This window comes from Protopterus annectens, chromosome 13.part0, assembly GCF_019279795.1.
Source record: "Protopterus annectens isolate FY-2018-M chromosome 13.part0, PAN1.0, whole genome shotgun sequence".
Taxonomy (NCBI): domain Eukaryota; kingdom Metazoa; phylum Chordata; order Ceratodontiformes; family Protopteridae; genus Protopterus; species Protopterus annectens.
The window spans coordinates 637,710,562-637,733,930 of record NC_056747.1 but is presented as its reverse complement, the minus strand read 5'-3'; the positions used below and the strand labels follow the sequence as shown (position 1 = coordinate 637,733,930).

Sequence of the window (23,369 nt, the reverse complement as noted above, 5' to 3'; positions counted from 1 at the left end):
AAAAGTGAAAGGGTTTATAAAATTAGACATTGCAAAATAGGAGGAGGGAAGATCAAGACAACAGTAGTAGGCATGTAGATAAGTTTGAGTAATAACAAATGACATGATATGGTTTGATAACCATGGTAAGTTCTCTGATCTAGTAACAGACATCCTGGAGAGTGAAGGTAAATGGTCAGTAGAAAGCCTTGTTGATAAAAAAAAGCTACAGAAAGTGATGAATAAAATTCTGCAAAAGAATGCTGTTACAGTGCTGTTTGGAATTTGCCAGCAAATTTGGAAAATGTGGCAATGAGCATTAGATAAGAAACTAGATCAGTTTGTATTCCTGTTCCAAACAGATGAATAATGCTAGAGTGCTGAAATTATTGAAGTTTGCACTTGTTTTACATGCCTGCAAGGTCATGTCCAAAATCCTGCAAGTTAGACCCTAGCAATATATGGATTCAGAACTGACGGATGTACAAACTGGTTTTAATGGGGGTAAAGGCACCAGGGATCAAATTGCCAACATTCACTGGATATTGGAGAAAGCAAAGGTGGTCCAGAAAAAAATATTTACTTCTGCTTTGTTCACTACTTCAAAACCTTTTGTTATATAAACCATAACAAACTGTGGCAAGTTTAGAAAAATGGAAGTACTGTGTCAGCTTGTTTGTATCCAGAGGAAGCTGTATGCAAAACAAGAAGTAATTGAACAGAATATAGAATAACTTGACTGGTTCAATATTGGGAAAGAACTATGACAAGGCTGTATATTGTCACCGTACACATTCAGTTTAGGTGGTGAATATGTCATGTGAAATACGGAATTAGACAATCAAATGCTGGAATCAAAATTGTTGGAAGAAATATTAGCAACCTCAGAAATGCAAATGGCATCACTGTAATTGCTGAAAATGAGGAAAAGTTGAAGAGCCTGTTGATGAAGATGAAGGTGAAAATACAAAGTACAAAAGCTGGCTTGTTGGTTAACACCCCCAAAAAATAAAATTGCGTCATCTAGACCTATCAGTTCTGAAGTGTTTGCATTAAGTTTTTATTATCTTGGGTGCAACACTCACTGTAGATGGTGATTACAGTAATAAGACTTGCTTTTTGGAAAAAAAATATGGAAAATCTAGGTAAGATTTTAAAGAGCAAAACATCACATTGTCAGCAAAGGTCTATGTGATCAAAGTTATGTTTTTCCCCTGTAGAAATATATCGCTGTGAGAGTCTGACTGCAAATAAGTCTGTGCTCTAGATAACTGATGCTTTTTGGACTGTTGTTGGAAAAAACATTAGAGAATTTCATGGACTGTGGGACGATTATTTCAGTCAATACTTACAGAAATCCAGACTGTTCACTGGAAGACATAATAGTAAAACTAAAGCTGAAAATACTTTGGTCACATAATGCAAAGAAAGGAGCTCTCCGATCTTGTAGCCCAGGCAGTTATGACCCTAGCCCTGAGTAGCATTCTGCCATCGCCCTGAATGTTACTGCAGTACAAGGACAAAATGATTGCTTCAACAATTGGCTTCTGGTGTCATTCTAAGGGGATCCAGTATCTGTCTGCTTGGGATGACATGGTCGACAGACCACATTGCTTTCCCACAGATGGCCTGCACCTGTCACCCCTGGGATTCCGGCTACTGGCTAAGCCTCTTGTTGCCCCTATAGTGCCTTTTTTAGGCAAAATTCAAATAACAAATTCACCACCGTAACAGGAACAGGCAAGCTGCTACTCAGTGCTAGAAGTCTAAATCTCAAAATGCACTCACTCGATGCACTCCTTAAAATGGAGAACATCAATATCTGTGCAGTGACTGAGATCTGGTTCAAGGCTCCAGAGAGCACCCCTGCACTACCAGGCTGTAACTCATACCACACTTTTCGGCCATGTAACCTGGACCGAAACACCAAAGGCGGAGGTGTGTCCATATTCATTAAGAATATCCACACCTCCAGGCTAGTTGCTCAGCATAATGTAACCAAGGTTATCCAAGTGCAACTAACTCTGGGCAAAACTGCAATCCATATTGTAGCTTGCTACAGATCCCCCACCATGCCCCAGGATTTCCACTCCTCTTTTCTTGATGTACTGGAAAATATTAGGGTTCAACCAAACACCCTAATAATGGGCGACTTCAACTACCCCACCATTAACTGGGAAAACTACTCGTGTACCAACTCCTTAGCTCAACGCTTTCTAGAATTCATAAACTCCAATGCCCTGGATCAACTTATCCACACCCCCACCAGGGGCAACAATTTCCTAGACCTAGTCATTACCAACATGAGTGACCGGTGTTCCACACCTGAAGTCAACTCCTCGTTGATCCGATCCGACCATAAGCTAATCACCCTTGATATCCACATCCCGCTCCCACTCCCCATTAAGGAAACCACTGTAAAAAATTTCTCCAAAGCCAACTTCATGCTTCTTAAGACAGAAGTGGTGAACTTCATGACACCCATGCAGATGGACAATACAGTTACAACTGCTGAATCCTACACAAATGCACTCTATAAGCACTTACACAAGTGCATGGATCATGCTATCCCAAACAGAACCAAGACGCTATCCTCCAAAAAAAGGAAGTCAATCTGGTGGTCCCCTGTACAAATTTTATAACAGAAGGAAGAAACTGTTGCAAAAGAGAGTAAAATCCCATGAGTGGAGGAGCTCCCTGGTCAGCCTCAGTAAGAAGCTGAGATCCCTTATAAGATCCTCCAAAGCTAGCTGCGAAAACAAAATCACCACTAATTCTAAGGACAACTACAAAGCATTCTATAGCTATGTCAAGAATCTCAATGGCAACACCCAGATCTGCTCTGAGTTACAGCACAAAGGCACAAAAATTATAGAACCAACTGATATTGCCAACATCCTGGCAGATAGGTTCAGTGATAACTTTACCCCCCCACCCCCTAAAGGGCCCATATCTATACAGGAAGAATGCAGAGTCCCTGTAATCACAACTACTCAGGTAAAAGCTGCACTCTCTAGAGCCAAAAACACAGCATCCATAGGACCGGACAACATCCCAGGCTGCGTTTTACACGAACTTCAGAAAGAACTGGCTTCCCACTTAAGCACCATGTTCAACAATAGCCTCGCATCAGGCTTTGTGCCCATTGAATGGCGCACAGCAACAATTATCCCACTCCACAAAGGGGGAGCCACCACCGATCCCGGGAACTATCGACCTATTACCCTGACGAGCCTAGTCTAGAAGGCCATGGAACGTATCATCATGGAACTCATAAACAAAGACATTGCTAACCTCCAAACTGTGGATCCCACCCAGTTCGGGTTTGTGAAAGGCAGATCATGCCTCCTGAACCTGATTGACTTCTTTGAGGAAGTCAACAGAGCCGTAGATGAGGGTAAGGTGGTTCACATAGCCTATCTTGACCTCGCCAAGGCTTTTGACACCATCCCCCATTCTGGAATTATAGCTAAACTCACTAAACTAGGTATAAATCCCTACGTCACAAGATGAGTTGCCAACTGGCTCACTGAAAGAACCCACACTGTAAAAGTTGCAGACTCCAAATCTGACCTCAAAGCAGTGACAAGTGGAGTACCACAGGGTTCCGTCCTGGGACCTCTCCTGTTTGGTATCTACTTCTCTGAAGTACAGGCTAACTCAGAAGGCCTTCGGCTAACTAAGTTCGCAGATGACTGCAAACTAGGACCCATAGTCAAGTCCCCAAATGATGTGAACATCCTACAGAAGGGCCTCGCTGAGACAGATGCCTGGTGTCAGAGCCATGGCCTCAAGCTCAATGCCAAAAAGTGCAATGTCATCCCCTTTGGTAAAAACTCTGTACCCATAAACTACCACATAGGCAGCAATCTACTTAACACCGAATGTGTGATAAGAGACCTTGGGACCCAGGTGGACAGTAGTCTCTCCTTTGATAGTCACATCGCCACAGTAGTCAGGAAGTCCTTCTACGTGGCACACCTCATCATAAAAGGGTTCTCATCCAGGAAAAAGGAGGTCATTGTTCCCCTCTACTCGACACTCATTAGACCCATTATAGAGTACAGCGCCCCTTTTGGAATGTACCTCACAAGACATCTGCAGCAGCTGGAAAGGCCACAGAAGTACCTCACAAAGAGGATTACTTGCCTCAAACAAATGCCCTACACTGACCGCCTCAAAAAACTCCAGCTTTACTCCGTAGCATATCGCCTACTCAGAGGGGATTTCTGCCTAACATATAAAGCTATGTCAAACCCAGAGCTGTTGGACATGCTACACCTAAAGAAATCCCAATCCCTCCGAGCTACACGCTCTAGGGACCTAAACCTTGTCACCACAATAAACAGGACATGCTGGAGGGATAGATTCCTTTCCCAGAGACTTCCCATACACTGGAACAGGCTACCCACCTAAGTCAAGCAAAGTTCTTCATTAGCACTGTTCAAGAAAAACTTGAGTGGATGGGAAATAGGAAATACACCCGAGATCACTTTTGTGTGTCTGCTCGACAGTGGCACAAGAAAATAACTTTCTTGGGTGATGTAAGCCAGGGAACCTTGTTGGCTAGGCTTACGTAGGCCCTTGGGCCGATAGCCTAGTACCTACCTATGAACTAGAGAAACCAGTGATGGAAAAAACTGAAGGTGAAAGAAGGAGGAGGTGGCAGAGGCTGTGGTGGGTGGAAAGGAATGCTTACATAAAGAATACAGATTTGCAAGGACTTAAAGAAGCAGTTCTTGACAGACCTGGTGGGCTAAAATCCCTGAGGTCATGAAAAAGTCAGATCTGACTAAACTCAACAACAGAATAACGCATGGAGTAAACCCCAGAAAGAGAAAAACTTTTCAAAAAGTGATGGCAATATCTGTGGAGTGATGAAGACTTAATCTCACTAAAAAGTAAGAGTAATAGTTGGAGGATGTAAAAAGTTGGACTAAATATGAGTTTAAATCGATTCAACAACAAACAAAAACAAAAAACTGAGAAAATAGTAATAATCCAGAAGGCAGAAATCACAGGAAACACACTGTTTAAAACACACCTTTTGTCAGGAATGGAATAAAGTTTTAAAAGGTGTGTTTTAAAAAGTGTGTTTCCCGCGAATTCTGCTGTCTGGATTATTACTATTTTCTTAAATCGATTCAAACCTGCTTTAAGTAAATAGTGAAAACAAAGTAAAACAAATAATGACTGTGTGTGTAAAATGTGGGCTAAATAAGGGTTGAATAGATGCAAACTTGTAGTAAGTAAATAATGAAAACAAAGTAAAGCAAGTATCAAACTGTGGGAGCCTTTGCTTAGGTCAGCAGCTGAAAAATATATCCTTATTTGCTTAGCATAACATAACAGAGATCAGAAGGGAAGATAATATTATTAACTCAAAGGCCTAATGAAATTACAAATACTAGTGAAATTTAGAAACCAGCAATTAGTATCCAAGTTAAAAGGTTGATATTTGGATGTATAACTACATCCAACAGTAAAACTGTATTAATAAGTTAAACCTCAAGATCCAGTGTCCAAATCCCACATAACTCAGAAAACAAGACGTATTACAATTTAAGCAAAGAGGTGGTGGGGGAATGTTATCCCAAAACACTTGCAGGCAAGGCAACAGTTGGTAGCAGAATGCATTCACAAACAGGACAGCCAAGTAGAATTCAGGCAGAAAGTTTTGCAAAAATCAGTATTAGGGCTAACCAATCCCCCCCCCCCCCAAAAAAAAAAAAAAAACATTGGCAAGTAAGTTGTAACAAACACTGCAGTGGAAAGCAAGTCAGGGATAGTCAATAATAAAAATGATCCATGTATAATCCATTAGATACTGTAGACCAGTAAGTGCTAGTGAGTTCTGGGGAAAGCAGACCAAGGACAGAGGCAGCTGCACCTGATAACACAACAGGCTATCAGTGATTCTAGGGCAAGTCAACAGGGAGATTTTGATGTCAAGCTGAAAACAAACTATGACAAAACAGGTACTCCAAAAAGCATATTTAGTGGTATTCAGTAGAGAGCAGTGGTAAACCAAGCAAAAACTGGTGTTAAGTTAAAGTTCGAGATGCAGGTGATGAAGTGCAAAAAATAAAGTTGGAAGAAGTGCTCCGTACTCATAAAATTCACTTACATATACAGGGTGAGCTTACCTTGGTTCATCTAAAAACTATAGAAGTGGTAATTTAGTAGTTAACATCACTGAGCAGAAACCTTAGCAGCGCTTCTGAATCCAGTAGATTACTATGCATGCCATCCTCCCCAATACATGTAATCAGACAGTTTGTGTATGTTGTGATTCTAAGAAAGTCACTTATTTTCTGCTCTTCACATTGTGTTCCTATAAAAGATCTAGCTTCCATTTCTGAGAATTGTTTTTATGTTATTATTTATTATAATGTGCTGCTAATTTTCTTAGGCTCAAGAAGAGATGGCATGGAAGATCGCTAAGATGATTGTGAATGATGTATTGCAGCAGTCACATTATGAAGAAGTCATTATTAAATGTACTAAGGTAAGCTTCAGTAAAACATATTCCTTCTTTACCTTAGTGCTTATGAGAAGTGTAACCCAAACTCATGGTTCAGGTAGGTTTAAAGGTATTTCAGAGTTTGAGTTTCTGTAATTGTGTGCTCTGACTTTAAAGACTTTTTGTAGGGGCTAGCTGTTGGGATGTCCTCTTCTACTGGGACCAGCTCAACAGAGTATAGGATTTCGTCAGTCTTTCACACTTGGATGTGAAATGTTATATGGTTTAAGGTATATTAATGTATTTAGGAATTTTGTTGTTATATGCTGTCTTTGGAGGCCTTCTGCAATGGATAGCTGTTGGGATTTCCTCTTCTGGTTTTCTTAGTTTGTTAGAATTCAGAATTTTTAAGTGGCTTCTGTGTTCAGGAAAACACAAGCTCCATCACAAAATCAAATAGTTAAAAAGAAAATCAATATTTGGGATGACACGGCCATCTAAGTACCTGTTCACTGGTAGCTTTTGGCTTCATCATCCCCGATCCTTCCTGAAAGTGTCATTTTCTTTTTCCAGCATTTTAACACATCATTTCACAAACATTGATGTTTAGTGTACTTTAGAGTTTATCAGGTTAAATCTTTTTGTCTTTGCAATAGTAAATTTCTTCTGATGGGAAGATTTCAACCTGCTACTCAAAAATATTAAAAGTTTTTCAAAATACCTCTCTAATTCTGTTGGAAACAAATGTGTACATCTATCATAATTCCTAGTCATAAAATAATAATTTTTAGAGCTTGTTTTAAATGTGTAGTTCTATTCTGTGTTGTAATTTGTTTTGCCCATGATTTCATTCCATTTCTGCATGACATCTTTCTCAGTTCCCATGCAAGTCTCAGAATCTGTATTCCTTTATTTTATAAACAGGATATCTCGTCATTACTTTCTGTGCACTACTATACCAACTCTTTGATTCACATTTATTTATCTCCATTCCCGTCAGTTTTACCTATTCACAAGGGTTCGTCACTGAGCTATCCATGTCTTTCTTACAGTCATTTGCTAAACATAAGTCATCAGAAAAAACAAAGATATGGAAAACATTTTAATCCACTGTCTTTGATGCTACCCAAACTTCCTTGTTTTAAAATCTACATGTATACAAAATGAAGACGCAACTCTTTTGAGCAGCCATTTTTAACCCCCCCCCCCCTTCATCTGTCCACTTTGAGTCCCATTCTGTCCATTTTTTGTAGAGACTGTAACTGGTATTTTCTTAGTAACTAGTTTAAAAAAATAGTGGGAAAACTACAGAGGCCTGTAATTGTAAACAACCTTATATCTGTAATGTTCTCAGCCTTATTAAAGGGTCCTGCAAGAGTCTATCTCTATCTCTCCTTTTTCCATGCCATTAAACAATGAATCAAAAAATGACGCTGGTGTCCAAGAAAACGGGACTTCCGTAAAGAGTGTGAATTTTTGAGGGACCTTTTTCTAAATCGTGGTTACCCCTCTACTTTAATAGATGAATTAACCCATGAAGTTGAATTTAAGAGATTGCAAGGTTTTTATAAACCTCTTCTCAATTATGAAAATTCTATACCAATGGTGTCACTAGAGGATACCATACATATCATGTCTGACATGGATCGCTCTTTGACTCCCCCCATTGTAGAGAAAGAAAATAAGAGTCTTTTATCTTTGAGCTTGGTCACTACATTTAACAATAATTCTCAACAAATTTGGGAAATTATTCGCAAAAACTGGCATTTTATTTCTAGCAATTCTTTATGATTGGAAAAACTAGGGCCCAGACCTACATTTGTGTACAAAAGAGGTAATAATATTAAGGAATTATTACAAAGGAATTCTGACCTAAACTTCTTTAATAGACAGAAGGGGACATTTATTTGCGGTTTTTGCAATTGGTGCAAAATGCTCCGAACAGGGAATACATTCTGTATCAGAAATAGGAAATATGAAATCAAGTATAAGATTAATTGTGAAACGAAGTCTATTGTGTACATTGCAATGTGTAATTGTTGTTGGGCTTTTTATATCGGTAAAACCGATAGAAAATTTCGTGAACGTATCTGTCAGCACATGTACGCTATTAAATATGGTAAATGTGAAAATGCTTTAGCCAAACACATTGTTAACAATCCGGGACATAGTTTCCAATTTATGGCCATTGATCATATCCCACTAAGTATTCGGGGAGGTCCATTCTCCTTATTATTGGAGAATCGGGAACTTGAATGGCAGCTCAAATTGGATGCATTCAACTTCCCAGGCCTGAATGAAAACTGTAATATTTCACCGGTTCTTAAACTCAAGTCTTTTTTGAGATAAACTTCATTATTTAAAAGTATACTTATATGTTGTTATTACTTTTGGATATAATACATATACAAAACATTTTTTAAAAAGTATTATATATGTATATATATCTTTTGAAAAATATCACAGATTTCATAGGGTTTCTATGGTAATTTTAGGCCCCTTTTTATTGATTGTTTAGTCGTAATGATCTTTTATTATCATTTTTACTAAGAGAAATTATTCTTATTAAAAAAAATTTAAATGGATACAATGTAAAGTTTTTCTAGTGATATAACTTATAGTACTGTCATTTTCAAATGAGGGGTGCTTAGTTTGAATGTATATTACTGTATGTTTGGTTTGGAACTATTTATTTTGACTTATATTTGATATTGTAAGGAAGTGACGTGTTTCGACACTCCCTCTTGTTTTATTTAAAAGGTTTGGCGCCTTTTTTAAATTGTTTCTCTGATGAAGCTGCTTTGATAGTGGCGAAAACGCTAAATAATTTGACATAAATAAATCAGCGTTAAATTTTTTTGGTGTGGTCTTCCCGTTTTCTTGGACACCAGCGTCATTTTTTGATTCATAGTTTTGGATTGTTTTTTGGTTTTAACAGTTTATGCCATTAAACAGGATATTTAAATGTACCAACCCATTTCCTATACTTCCCTCAGCATTTCCTACCACTGCTCCTGACATATTGTATTTATTTGCATGCTTTGTAATCCATTAACCAACAATGTTCCCAGATATCCCATGAAAAAGAGGCTTGTGCTTAGTGGATTTACCCAGTTAACAAATAAAAATAATTTTTTACTGAATAATTATGCATCTGTGTTCATTAAAATTATTGGTCTACCATTTTTCACATTTTCATTTCTCTACCTGAATAAATCTTATTATTGAAGACATTATCTCTTTGTTGCTTTACCTTTTATCACTTTCATTCAGAATTTGTAGTTGCACGAGCTTCATTCATTATCCTTTTTACAGTAACTAAATAGTACCTCATTCCTCCTTCGGGTCGATGACCTAGTATTTTCTAATACCACTTCCAGCTTCCACAGAGTAAAATATGCAGTTGTTTTACTTCTTTGTTTTATAATCTCTTCAGCCTTGCATAACATTCATGTTCATTGAAATACTCCTTTGCCTGTGCATTCTTACATTTTGCTTAGGCAAACATGGACTGCACCAAGAACAGACATCTACTAGCCAAACAGCATCACTCAGCATTTAGCTTGGCACTCCTTTGGGACCTGCAAAGGGAAGCATCTTAACCAGTGATATCATAGCCTTAACTGTTTACTTTTTTTCTACATGATTTCTTGCAAACATAAAGCACATTTACTGACTGTGGTTAAATATTATCACTGCTTTTGCAGTTTGTTTACCTGGAACCTGAAATATTTCGCAAGAGTATTGAGCACGCTCAGTTAGAGCATCTTCTGCGTGGAGACAGGTGTGAATGGGTGTACCTTTGTTGAAGGTTGTGCGTCAGGGCTGGCAACTCGGCACGTAAAAAAATCTACTGCCAATCATTAGCGGACCGCAGTTCCGCTGTTGCGACCCCTAACCTGGAAAAGCCGAAAGACACAACAGCATTGAGCACTGATTTTTGTCACCTCTTGACTGTATCGGTGTCTTTATTGTTTGATTTTTATTTTCACATTAACAAGTACAAAAGTTCCATCCTCATCAACAACAGGAGAAACCTCAGGTCTTTAGTCAGCTCAGCATCTGAAACTTTGTCAGGCTACAGACCCCTCTCCTTTTACTTATAATACTCTGCAAAGTAACTTGCTTTTAATTATGTTTTGCTACACATTCTGCTTTCATTAGAGAAATGGCTCCCAGCTGCATTTATTAATTTGTTTAAAATTTCAGACTTTTTGCCTTACATGCCATATACCAGTGTTCCTTTACTTCTCATCTTCAAATTAATCTACTGCTCAGGTCTAACCATTCCTTTTGTATCTTGTATTTTCAAACTTTTTTCTTCTCTGTCCCTCCCACAGGCTTTGTCATGGTTTCCATCTCTTTATAACAATCTTCTGCCTATTGTTCTGTTTGGATATTACAGTTTGGTTAGTTTGTTTAGTGTTTGGATATTTTGCTATGTATAGCTGAGTTATATTTTCAATAGGGAGATTAGTGCTTTTTAGAAAAGCAAGTGTGAGCACAAAATCACCATGCTTTGTGTATCGTCTGGTTAGATGAAAGTATTTCACTGTTAGATGTAAGATTTGTGAATTATTTATTTAGTCCATCTGCAAAGTAATCACATGATAGGGTCTGTATCTGCTCCTTTCACGGCTTTGCTGCATAGATCTCAACCTCTTAGTGCAAAAAGTGTAGACAACAACAAAATTAATGGGGGGACAAAACCCCCAAAATAGGGACACATTTTAAATATTGCTCTTATAAACTTAGAAAGTTGCTAAAGTAAAAGTTCTTGTTTTAATGTGCATTTTCTGAAGGATATGAAGTTTGAAACTCAAACACCTGTCATTATTTAGTGAATTCAGTCCGTACTGATTTGCCACAAAAATCCAGAAAACTACAAATTTTATGAGGAACAGACCAAAAATATGAGGGAAAAATCTGGGCATTCTATGAAAAACTGGACAAGAGGTATGCTTTGCTGTTAAGTAATGCCTCAGAGTCAACCCTTTGCCTTCTAGAACAGAGACTGTGACTGAAAATCCTAGAGAAAGGTACGGCAAGAGAAAGAGGGGGGAAAGTATAAAGCAGACAGACAATATTATGGTGAGAGAAAGAGAGGGAGGGGGGGGGTATAAAGCAGACAAGAGGAGACTGACAAAAATACTGTTCTGAGGGCTCTTTGAGGGAAAAAGCCTGGAAGAAATTATTCCATTCATTCATCTTCTGGAATGTATGAGATACCTCTAAATATTGTGACTGAAAAGTCTACTGTTAAACTAGTCAAGACTGATGGTGCTTCATCTTTTTCTGACTCTGACATTACAATAATTTTTCTTCTTTGAGGCAGTTGCCAGTAAAGTCTTTCAGAACTCAGTTCCTATAAATGCCATTTTGGGATCTTGCCAGCACCAAGAGTCTTCCAAAGAGGCAGAATACAGTAGGCCTCGAAGGGAGCAGAGAATATAACAGATAACATCCAGGAATTGCTTCAGAGTTTTGTTCATAAGAAAATATAGTTTGATACAGGAAGTGACAGATTTATGTTAAAACGACTATTAAATACATGACATTGCAGACAGAAGACATAAAACTTGACCCAGAAAATATGACAGCTGTAACTGAAATGGGCAGGTAAGAAGACAAATCTGCACTGCTGAGATTTCTAGGTAGTGTATAGTACCTTGAGAAATGTATCCCTGACCTATCCAAGGTGTCACTGCCATTAAAAAAAAAAAAAAAAACTACACTGAGTGATGCTAGTATCTTGTATCTGGTCATAGAGGTACTAACATTGTAATGCTGCAATATAAGGAAGCTAATCATGATGCAGATAGATGCATCCAGTAATGTCTGGTAGAGGTTGTTTTCCAGGAAGTCCAGCCAGTAGTATATGGTTCACAAGCTCACTATGCACAGACTAAGAAAAAATACTGTTGGCCAAATATATTGAGTTTACATATAGCAGGAAACCCATGGTGGAGATAGACCGTGAACAGTAGATGTTCTTCATGTTTCACTGTTGCATTCCTGACTTATGGGATTTCCTGCTCCAGAAGCCCTTGGTCGGCCCGACTACCAGAGTAAACAATTCCTTCCTCCTAAGGCTGGCAGGCACTACTCTGCCGTTGGTATGTTTGGGTATAAAAGTAGCCAGCCAATGCCATGACATCAGTCTTTCTTGCTGTCAGAGCCTGAAGCAGTAGGGAGTGCGTTCATCAGTCTGCATCGGAGTGAGAAATCTTCTAATTGCTAAGTACCCTGTTGGGGAACTCTTTTTCATTCATATCAGATAAAGTTAACCACCATCTCTACTGTGGAAAGCAAATCCCACACAGAGACGTTCATACTTTGTGTGTCACTTGCATAGGCCTAAGCTACAATGTTCCTAATTGCTGTCTGTGTGCCCGTTTTAATACCAGAACTGTAAGGCATAGGGCCGAAGTTTTGTATAAGCACCTTAGTCAGCTACCCATGTCCTATGGAGCAGTGATGTCTGCTGGTCATCCCAAGACTGAACTCTGTAAGTGTAAGAAGGAAAAAAGACCAAAACTTAGGGCCTCAGCTGACAATGGTTCGCTGTCCACCAGTCTCCCAAGGCTTATCATTCCAGAGGAAGGGTGAGGTGCTTTCACAGCTCCCTTCTGCAAGTGAGGTGGTAGCACAGGCCTCTGTCGAGACCAGTTTGGCATCTGACTTGCTGTCAGGTCCCTCTGCTTCAGCGCAGGCCTTGACTAACGATTCGTCCATCAGGTCTGGAGTCACTATGCAGGCTTCAGCTTCCAGCGAACAATCCACAACCAATGATGCTCCCCGTGGGCATCCTCTAGCAACCATTTCTTCCTTTCAAGAGACTAGTGTCAGAGTACCACAGAAGCACAGGCCCAAGGCAAAAGATGTACCCAAAAAGAGCTCGACCTCAGTACCTGGGTATAGGCCTAGCAGCTCCTGGCCCCCTGTATTCCAACAAGACTTAGTCAAACTGGCAGAGGAATTTATTTCTGTGGTTTGAGGCAGGCAATTTTCCCCTTAATTTTCACCAGGAAAAAAGAAGAGAGCGCCTACTCCTGAGCCCCTTTAAGAACCCCCTGATTCAGATGAGGACTCTGATCAGGACGACTCTGTCCTGGTACACTAAACACTATTGAGACTATAGGTAATGATATTAACTTGAAGGGATTTGATATGCCACTTACATACAAACCAGGAAAGCAAATGTTTGTGGCAGATGCATTGAGTTTTGCCTATATGAAGGAGACCTCGGAAGATCTGTTGGACAGTGGACTCAAGATGGCATTAATGATTTATCTGCCCATCTCACAGGAAAAAGCAAGAGTTCAAAGTGTACACTGAGAGTAGCTTAAGGATTCAGCTCCTAAAAGGTACTGTGCTATGTGGGTGGCCTCATGTCATATTCACATGTAAAATCATTTGCACCCTGAAATTTTGTTTAAATCATGCTATGTTGTAGTTCTTGCACTGCTACAAGGTCAGTTGTTTCAGCTGATCTGAGAAGTGCAGTGAATGAGCTAGAGATGTGATGTTTTGGCCCAATATGTCTGCCAAAATAGATAACATTATGTTGATTGTGCCATATGTGCAACATGCTTTACAAGAACTAGATGAATGGGATGATGCTACCACAATGAGATTCCAGATTGACCTTGGTCAGAAATGACAGCCATCCTGTTTCAGTTTAGACAAGTGCAGTATCTCAATTGTGTGGAGTACTGCTCCAAGTACCCTGGTACAAGTGGTTAAGCTAAAGGACACCTTCACAAACATTGTGAAAATGGTTCTGAATGGATTTTTATGGCTTAGCATTCAAGAGACTCTTACTTCATGCAATAAGTTTTAGTTCAGGAGCCAAGTGTTTTGTGATTTCATGGCTGAATGAGAATTCTGATACACCACAGTGACTCCAATACACATGCAAGCAAATGGCCAAGTAGTGTACCATTCAGCTACTAAATTATTGTGAAAATATGCACCCAGATTAAAAACAGGTCTGCTAACAGCACTCCTGGAGTACTGCAACACACTACTACAATTAGAGGGACTTTCACCTGCCCAAATACTGATGGACAGAAGACTAAAAAAGGTTCTCACCACACTGCTGCTGCAACCAGCAACAGTACTAAATTTAAAAGAGAAATGGAAGCTAATACAATAGTGCCTGAAGTATTTCAAAAGAGGATCTACCATGAGACATTGTAAAATTACAGGATCAATAGTGATGTTTATCCTGGGCTGGTGGTGACTTGTTAAGCTGGGTCCTACAGCTCCTACTTTGTTCAGATAGGTAAGGCTGTGTCCCTGACAAGAGACAGAAGGCATCTGTATAAAATCAGCCTAGCCAGTTTCTAGGAGAGAAAGTTTTTGATTATCCATGTAAAGAAAAAGAGGGGAAACTGGAAAAACAATGCAAATCTCTCCTCCACTTAAATGTGCCTTCTGGAAGCACAGCACAGCCCATGCATTTGGAGATGCAGACCGATACATCTGAAAGAAGCCAAAGCCAAGAAACAGTTTGGAAGGGCACAACCTATCATCCAGCTCAAATCCTGTTTGAATGTCCGTATATGGATGACCAATCACATTACCTGAACGAGGATTCACATTTTAATGGAATTTGTTCAGCATCATTAATCTGATTGCATTGAAATGTCATTTTTTTCCTTATGTATATTCACATTGTTTTACATTGAGTAGTATAGCTGTAGTATACCAACAGGATTTGTAAAAAAAAAATACTTGAGGAGTGATACATTATAAACACAGTGCATGCTGGCAAAGCCATAAGTATGTGCCCTTCTTGGTAGCCACCCATGAGTCATTCTGAAGCAAAAGCATATGCCATACCTCTCCAGTCTAGAGTCATCTTTATTGCTTGTGGCTGTGCTGCAGGTTGTGAATTTCATATAGATATGAAAACAAATTAGCGCACTTTCTGTAGAGCTATGAAATAATTTAATCAAAAGTTTTAAGTGCTTTTGCCCTTCAGTATGTCATGAAGATTTTTTCTTTTGTCAACTAATTTTATTAATAGCCAGCAATCACCTTCAAGTCACAATTACAATTAAGTGGTCGAAAGTATTATACCAAACCGATCTGACATTGTTGTCTTCATTTAATCTTGAACCTGTGGGTATAGGCACCGACATTGGTGCCAAGCCAGCCATATCCAAGCTATGGTGCTGAAACTGAGCTTCTCCCCTACCCATAATACCCCTCTCTCCTCCATCCCCCATATCCCATTTGCCACCATCCCAGCTACAAGCGAGTCATCTGAGCTCCATCTTGTGAGATTTTTCATCTGGTGTTGCGATTTTCTTGGTACTCAGGTACTGTTTAAAGTTTTCCTATAACTTTCTAAACTTTCCCTACACTTCACATTTTGTGTAGAGCATTTTTCTTGTAGTTCTCTTCAGTACATTCCCCTTCTTGTCTTTTCTATCATGGCTGACAAGTCTGAGAAGGGTGCATGATTTAAGAAATGTACTGGGTGTGGGCATAAACCCCCACCCTCAGATGGTCATACATTGTGTGTAGTGTGTTTAGGTGTTTCTCACCTAGACACTGGGTGTTCTGTTTGTGCAGGTTTTTCTTCTCGTACCCTCACAGACAGGAGAAACAAGTTAATATTAAAGGGTTTGTTACCCAGTTCTTCTATTGTGGGCACAGGGACTCAACCTCCTGGTAAGTCGCCCGAGAGCAAAAGCAAGGACGTGGACAAGAAGGCAGAGAGAGAGAGACAACTCCAAAAGCAATGATAAGCCCCCAGAGAAGTGGAGAATGACTGAATCTTCCCCTGCTGCTGATGAACCTTCTCCCAAGATTAGGCCTAGGTTATCTTCCCCTCAGCCTAGGTTCTTGCCCGAGCCCCTGGAGTCAGCCTTGCCCAGGCACCACTCCAGGCCTGCTTCCATGGCTTCCTCTGCCAGATCCTCCTGTAGTTTCTCAGAGACAGAAGTGGATCGGTTGATGAGACTGTTTTTGCGGGCTCAGATCCAGCTTGGGAGTCCTTCCTGCCCCCTCCCCACCAGGAGTGGGGGGTCCTTTCCTACCCCTTTCAGGGCATTCTCCTTTCTCAAGTCCTGGGGCTTTCGGGCCTTGCGGTCATCGGAGTTCCCGGTGCCGAGGGGTCGGCGTCGATGTTGGTTTCTTCGACGCCAACCATGGCCTTGGGGTTCCTCGGCCCCTTTTTATTCGGTAACTATACAAAAAACAATGAACTGTAAAAAAAAAAAAAAAAAAAAAAAAAAAAGAGCTGTACGTGCACTACTCACTGTAAACTGAACACTTTAATAAAACACAAGCCATGTTTACATGAAACATTTTTCATTTAGTTGAATAGCTAAACTTCTTCATATGGATTTCACTTTCAACACCCGTATTTAAATATTAATCATGCAGCACATCATAATCAGCACCTGCTGACTAATTGTTAAAATACATTTAGTAGTTGTAAAATTGTATACAATAGTATAAGAAACCTAAAAGCTCAAAATAGTCTTATGTCCAACACTACAATTACCTTAAGGTATATAAAATAAGTAATCATTGTAACTTAATATCTCAACCACTTAAGAAATAAAAATTGAAACATTTAAAGTCACTATGTTAGGCTATCTACAGGAAATCTAACTGGTACAAAACTTTTTATTTCAATAAACTTTTCAGTTTTAAAATACAAGTAATAGAGCAAGTCTCGTTTAAGCCTGGGTACTGACATGCGGCTTTGTGATTTCTCTGAGCCCTTCAAGGCATCCTTCACGAATGCCCCCTTTGATGGATCTTCCCTGTTCGGTCCATCCATGAAGGAGACTTTGGCCCAGTGCAAGAAGGATGGTAAGACCCTGTCTGCCGCTGGAATCTGCTTTTCTACTCCTCAATGTTCCTACTCCAGGTATCAGAGGGGCAGTAAGAGGTTGTGGTTCTGAAAATCCAGGGCTTTCCATCAGGAAGCACCTGCTGACTCTTCCCATAGAGGCAGATTGGGGAATGATGCTTTTAGACGCCACCCTAGGGGCAGGAGGGCTTCAAGAGAACAAGGGTCTTGGGACTTCCACCCGGACAGACCCTTCCAGTGACCCTGAAGTGTTGCCTAGCTGTCCTACCAGGACGCAGTCAGGGGTTGCTTTTTTCTGCATCCATCAGCCTGGGAAGCCATCACATCGGATTGATGGGTGTTAAGGATAATATTCCGGGGGTGTCTGGTTCCCTTTCTCCGTCCTCCACAGACCCAAAAGTCTCTACCAGATGTTCCACCCGCTCACAGGGAGGGAGCCAAACTGGAAATCTTCAAGCTCCTCAACAAGCAAGTCATCCAGCCTGTCCCCCCAGAACTATCTGGATCAGGTGTCTATTCAAAGTTGTTTTTAGTGCCCAAAAAGATGGGGACAGACTGACACTGGATCTCACCTGACTGAATAGGTTTGTCGCCAAAACCAAGTTCTGGATGATTACAATTCAGTCCATTCTTCCATGCCTTCAGAAGGACTTCTGGATGTGCTAGATCGACCTCCAGGATGCATACTACCATATAAAGATGGACAAGCACCAAAGGAGGTTCCTACGCTTCCTACTAGGAGCCAGGTATTATCAGTTCAAGGTGCTCCCCTTTGGCCTCACCACAGCCCCCTGGTTGTTCACCAAAGTGGTAGCAGTACTAGCAGCATATCTAAAGCTGCGGGGGATACAGGTTTTCCCTTACCTGGATGACTGGCTTCCAGCTGCACCCAAAAAGCATCAGCTTCTTCAGGCCAGGGAACAGTTCCTTCAGTTAGCTTCGACCTTGGGCATCACAATAAATTTTCCCAAATAAAAATTGGAGCCTCTCCGTTTCCTGGAATTCATCGGAGCGCTGTTGAATACTTCTCTGTGCAAGGTTTTTCTTACCATGGACAGAATTCAGTCTTTTCAGGGCCAGGTGAGCATTCTTCTGGAGACACGTCAACCATCAGCGGCCCAAATACTTCAAGCTCTGGGTTCTATGGCATTAAACTCTTGCAGAAATGTGGTGAGCCAAGCTGTGATCTTTTCATCTCACCTTCCAATGCCGAGTGCAGCGACTTTTTTGCCCTGATTCCTCCCAAAGGAGGGACTCCCAAAGACGCTCTAGTTTATGCTTGCCCCCCCCCCCCCGGGTCTGCTTTATGCATATCTTCCCCTTCCTCTTATGGCAGAATTTCTTCAGAAGGCTCAGAGGTCAAGGTGCTGTGTGATTGTCATTGCCCCCTACTGGCCTCCTCAAGTTTGGTTCCCCCTTCTTTGGTCTCACAGTGTTAAGTTCCCCCTTCTTTGGTGTCACAGTGTTAGTCCACTGTGAATTCTGGATCGATGTCTGGATCTGATTTCCAATCCAGAGGGCAACTTTTATCCGGATCTGGACAGCCTGAATCTCACAGCTTGGCTTCTGCAGTTCCAGTGATGGCTAGAGTTCCCGGGTTATCACCCCCTGTGAAGCATATATTGCTTTCTGCTCGCAAGTCGTCCACTAAAAAGATCTGTGCTAGTAAATGAAAGAGGTATTCCATTTGGGCTTCCCACAATACGGCGGATCCCTTTACTGCATCTATTCCTTCCGTTTTAGACTTTCTGGCGTATATTTTCAATCAAGGTGCCAGTTCCTCTACAGTGAAAGTCCAGCTAGCTGCCATATCCCATTATCATGTCGGACTAAAGCATTCTTCTTTGGCTGCTTCTAGATTGTGCAAGGCCTTTTTGAAAGGAACATTTCTTTTATGGCCTCCCATTAAGGATCTGGTCCCCACTTGGGACCTAACTTTTGTACTTCAGGTGCTGGCATCGTGTCTATTTGAGCCCTCTGCAAAGGTGGATATTCAGTTTCTGTCATGGAAAACGGCTTTATTGGTAGCCCTAACTTCATCTAAGCAGGTGGCTGAGATACATGCCCTTTGTATTCAACCCTCATACCTCACTTTTCACAAAGATAGGGTTTCGCTTAGGCTGAATCCTTCCTTTATGCCCAAGTTCGCTTCAGAGAAGAACATTAATCAGGTTATCCATCTTCCTGAGTTCTTTCAAGAGGTTCAAAACAAAGTAGAATATTAGTTACACATGCTTGACGTTCATCAATAGCTTTGTTTCTATCTTGATAGAACCAAATGAAGCTATCAAAGTATAATCAAGTCATTCAGTAACTCCTCCCTCTAGTACCAGAATAGTTTCATAGTGTCTCAGAAAGAGTGAGATAAGCATTAGTTACATTAACTCCTCAAATTATCTGCCTAGTCACTCAATACTGACTTGTAGACAAAAAAATATTGTTCATGAAACAGGAATATAATATTCATCACCTCATACATGGATTATATGAGCATCTGCCCAACTTTGAAAATCTAACAGCCAATCAGACATATTGATTATCACATCTAGCTCTAGTATACATTTAATACATTTCATTCTCATCCAAAATCTCATACCTTGAATATTGGCACAAGAGATCAACATGTGTATCTCTGTAGCAGCTGTATGTTGCCACATGGGATTGGATGTTTTCACAGGCATACAGTAGATTTTTGCCCTCTTATAATGATGTCCTTATTTTACCGTTGTTGCAGTATTCCCTATAATAAGGATAACCTGCCAAGAATAGTTGAATATCCGACCAGCATACCAAAGCCTTGTGACCTTTCAAGCACTGTACATCAGACATATGTCCTACTTCCAAAGCGTAATGTACATAAGTAATGTATGAGCACCAGATCCTTAGAACTTCTTTGCCACCGGTCCAAGTACTATTTTTGAATTCAGTCTAGTCATTCCTCTCATATCAGCTACCAAGCCTAAGGCAGATAAATACACTAATGGGGTCTCTTCCTTTTTGTCTCATTGCTTGGTTGTTGAGGTTACATCTCATCCAGAGAAGGGAAATGTGAGTATGAGAGACAGATTCCCTAAAAGCAAAGACACAAGAAGTGCCTGTTTTGCTTAGGTGCAGATCATAATCACAAACAGTGTGCCATTTTTCAGGCCTTTGTCCCTAAGACCCTGCACATTTGTCTGTCATCCCTTTCATTGTATTTGGAAAATCAGCTCTTCAGAATCCCCACCCACCTCCTTTGAAAGAGAAGTAAAAAAAGATGCGTTTGAAGAGACTTCTGCAGGATCAGTTGAAGAGCCCGAGGTCCATCCAGTTCTGACACCTGCTCCCTCTGCCACAACCCAGTTGAAGGGAGACATGTGGCATACCATTTGCATGTCCTCTGAATCTAAGCCAACATCTGATTCAGACGAGAAGTGGGAGCCACAGCTGATAATTTCTGAAGGGCGTAGAGGGATTCCTCAAATAGTTGTCAGGGAAGAAGTACAGGAAGACATGGGGCATACCGTTTTCATATTCTCTGAGGCTAAGCTAACATCTGCTTCAGACGAGAAGGGGAGTCACAGCTGAGCATTTCTGAAGGGTGTATAGGGATTCCTCAAGTACTTGTCAGGGAAGAAGTACCTGGTTCTATTATTGAAATTAGACATGGTTCAGAACCTCCCTTCTAAGTTTGTTAGGGATGTGGTTCATGTTGCTAAATACCCTATTCAAGGTCTTTTTAAGACTCTAAGGCCTTTTAACCTCTAGAAGTTTTGTCTGTACCCCCACCTGTTGGCTTCCCTTTTTCTTGAACTTCCTCTAAGGGAACTGGGTTTCTGATTCTTCTGATGCATTTGAGGATCTGGATTCTGGGGATGAATCTCTGGCTTATTCCTTCCAGGTTCACTCTCCTCTTGCCTTAGGGTGTGATGAGGAAGACGCACTCTCCCCTGACTCCCCTGATTAAGGAGCTTTCTTTTGAGGGCACCATTGTTAAAAAGATGGAATATTTTCATTGAGAGATCTCACAAGTGTCTGACTTCCAGAAAAGATATTATGATGTCATACAGATGGCTTCTTCCAGGCCCTCTGCAGTACTTCCTGTTTTGGAAGCCCTTTTTGACACCTTTACTTCTGCTTCACAAACTCTTGGGTCTCAGCATGAATTGTGCCATCCCAAATAGAAACAAGACAATTTCCTCCAAAAAAAGGAAGCCAGTTTGGTGGTCCCCTGCCACAAACAAACTTTACAACAAAAGGAAGAAACTGTTGCAGAAAAGAGGAAAATCCCAGAATGCAAAAAAACTCCCCTTACCAGCCTCAGTAAGAAGCTGAGATCCCTCATAAAATCCTCCAAAGCTAGTTACGAAAATAAAATTGCCTAAAAGTCCAAAGACAGCCACAAGGCATTTTATAGCTATGTCAAGAATCTAAATGACAATGCTCAGATCTGCTCTGAGCTACAACAGAATGGCATTAAATATACTGATCCCAAGAATATTGCCAATATCCTGGCAGAGTGATTCAGTGCCAGCTTCACCTCCCCTCTCACCCCCTAAAGGGCCCAGCTCAATACCGAAAGATTGCTAAAGTCCAGTAATAAAGGCCACACAGGTAAAAAAGGTACTCTCCAAAGCTAAGAATACAGCATCCATGGGACCAGATGACATCCTGGGCTGTGTACTGCATGAACTACAAAATGAACTGGCACCTCACCTAAGTGTCCTGTTTAGTCATAGCCTCACCTCAGGCTTCATGCCCACTGAGTGGCGCACAGCTACAGTTATCCCACTCCACAAGGAGGGATCCACCTTGGATACTGGGAACTACCACCCCATCAGTCTGATGAACCTTATTTGCAAGGCCATGGAACGTATTATCATGGAACTTATAAATAAAGACATTGGCAACTTTCAAACACTGGACCCCACCCAGTTTGGATTTGTGAAGGGCCGAGCTCGTCTCCTGAACTTGATTGACTTCTTTGAATCAGTCTCCAGAGCTGTGGACGAGGTTAAGGAGGTCCACACGGCCTATCTGGACCTCGCCAAGGCCTTCGATACCATCTCCCACTCTGGAATCATAGATAAACTTACTAAGCTGGGCATTAATCCGTACGTCACTCGATGGGTTGCCAACTGGCTTACTGACAGAATCCACACTATAAAAGTAGCCAACTCCAAATCCAGCTCCAGACAAGTGACAAGTGGAGTACCTCAGGGTTCAGTCTTGGGACCGCTCTTGTTTGGCATCTACTTATCTGAAGTGCAGGCCAAGACTAAGGGACTCTGGCTAACAAAGTTCGCAGATGACTGCAAACTGGGAGCCATTATTGAATCCCCAAATGATGTGGATATTCTACAAAAGGGCCTTACAGAAACAGATGCTTGTTGCCAGAGCCATGGGCTCAAGCTCAATGTCAAGAAATGTATAGTTATCCTCTTTGGGAAAAAAACATGTACCCATGAATTACTACATAGGTGGTAGTACACTAAACACCGAAAGTGTGATAAGAGACTTAGGGACACACATGGACAGTGGTCTCACCTTCGATAACCACATCACCACAACAGTCAGGAAATCCTTCTTTGTGGCACACCTCATCACTAAGGGCTTTTCATCCAGAAAAAAGGAGGTCATTGTCCCACTGTACTCATCCCTCATTAGACGCATTATAGAGTACAGTGTCCCGTTTGTTATGTACCTTTCAAGACATCTGCAACAACTGGAAAGGCCGCAGAAATGCCTCAGTAAAAGAATCACAGGTCTAAAGCAGATGCCCTATGCTAACTGTCTAAAAAAACTCCAGTTATATTCTGTCGCATATCGTCTACTCAGAGGCAATCTCTGCTTAACATACAAGTCCGTGTCATACCCAGAGCTGTTGGGACATACTACACTTAAATAAATCCCAATCCCTCAGAGCTACACCCTCCAGAGATCTAAACCTTGTCATCACAATGAACAAAGCATGCTGGAGGGATAGGTTTCTGACCCAGAGACTCCCCAGACTCTGGAATAGACTGTCCATACATGTCAAGCAGAGTGCCTCTTTGGTCCTCTTCAAAAGGAACCTTGACGATTGGATGGGAGATAGGAAATTCACCCCGG

At 40.9% G+C, this 23,369-nt stretch overlaps 1 protein-coding gene across 1 annotated transcript in view; it reads left to right on the top strand.

Moving 5' to 3' along the window:
* The window catches only part of AKAP10 (A-kinase anchoring protein 10), a gene marked incomplete in the record, with an annotated part of 1,224,755 nt that overhangs the window by 1,143,520 nt on the left and 57,866 nt on the right, over window positions 1-23,369 (top strand). Inside the window, 1 exon segment of the mRNA XM_044054325.1 lies at window positions 6,392-6,487. Coding sequence (XP_043910260.1) covers window positions 6,392-6,487 — 96 coding nt within the window.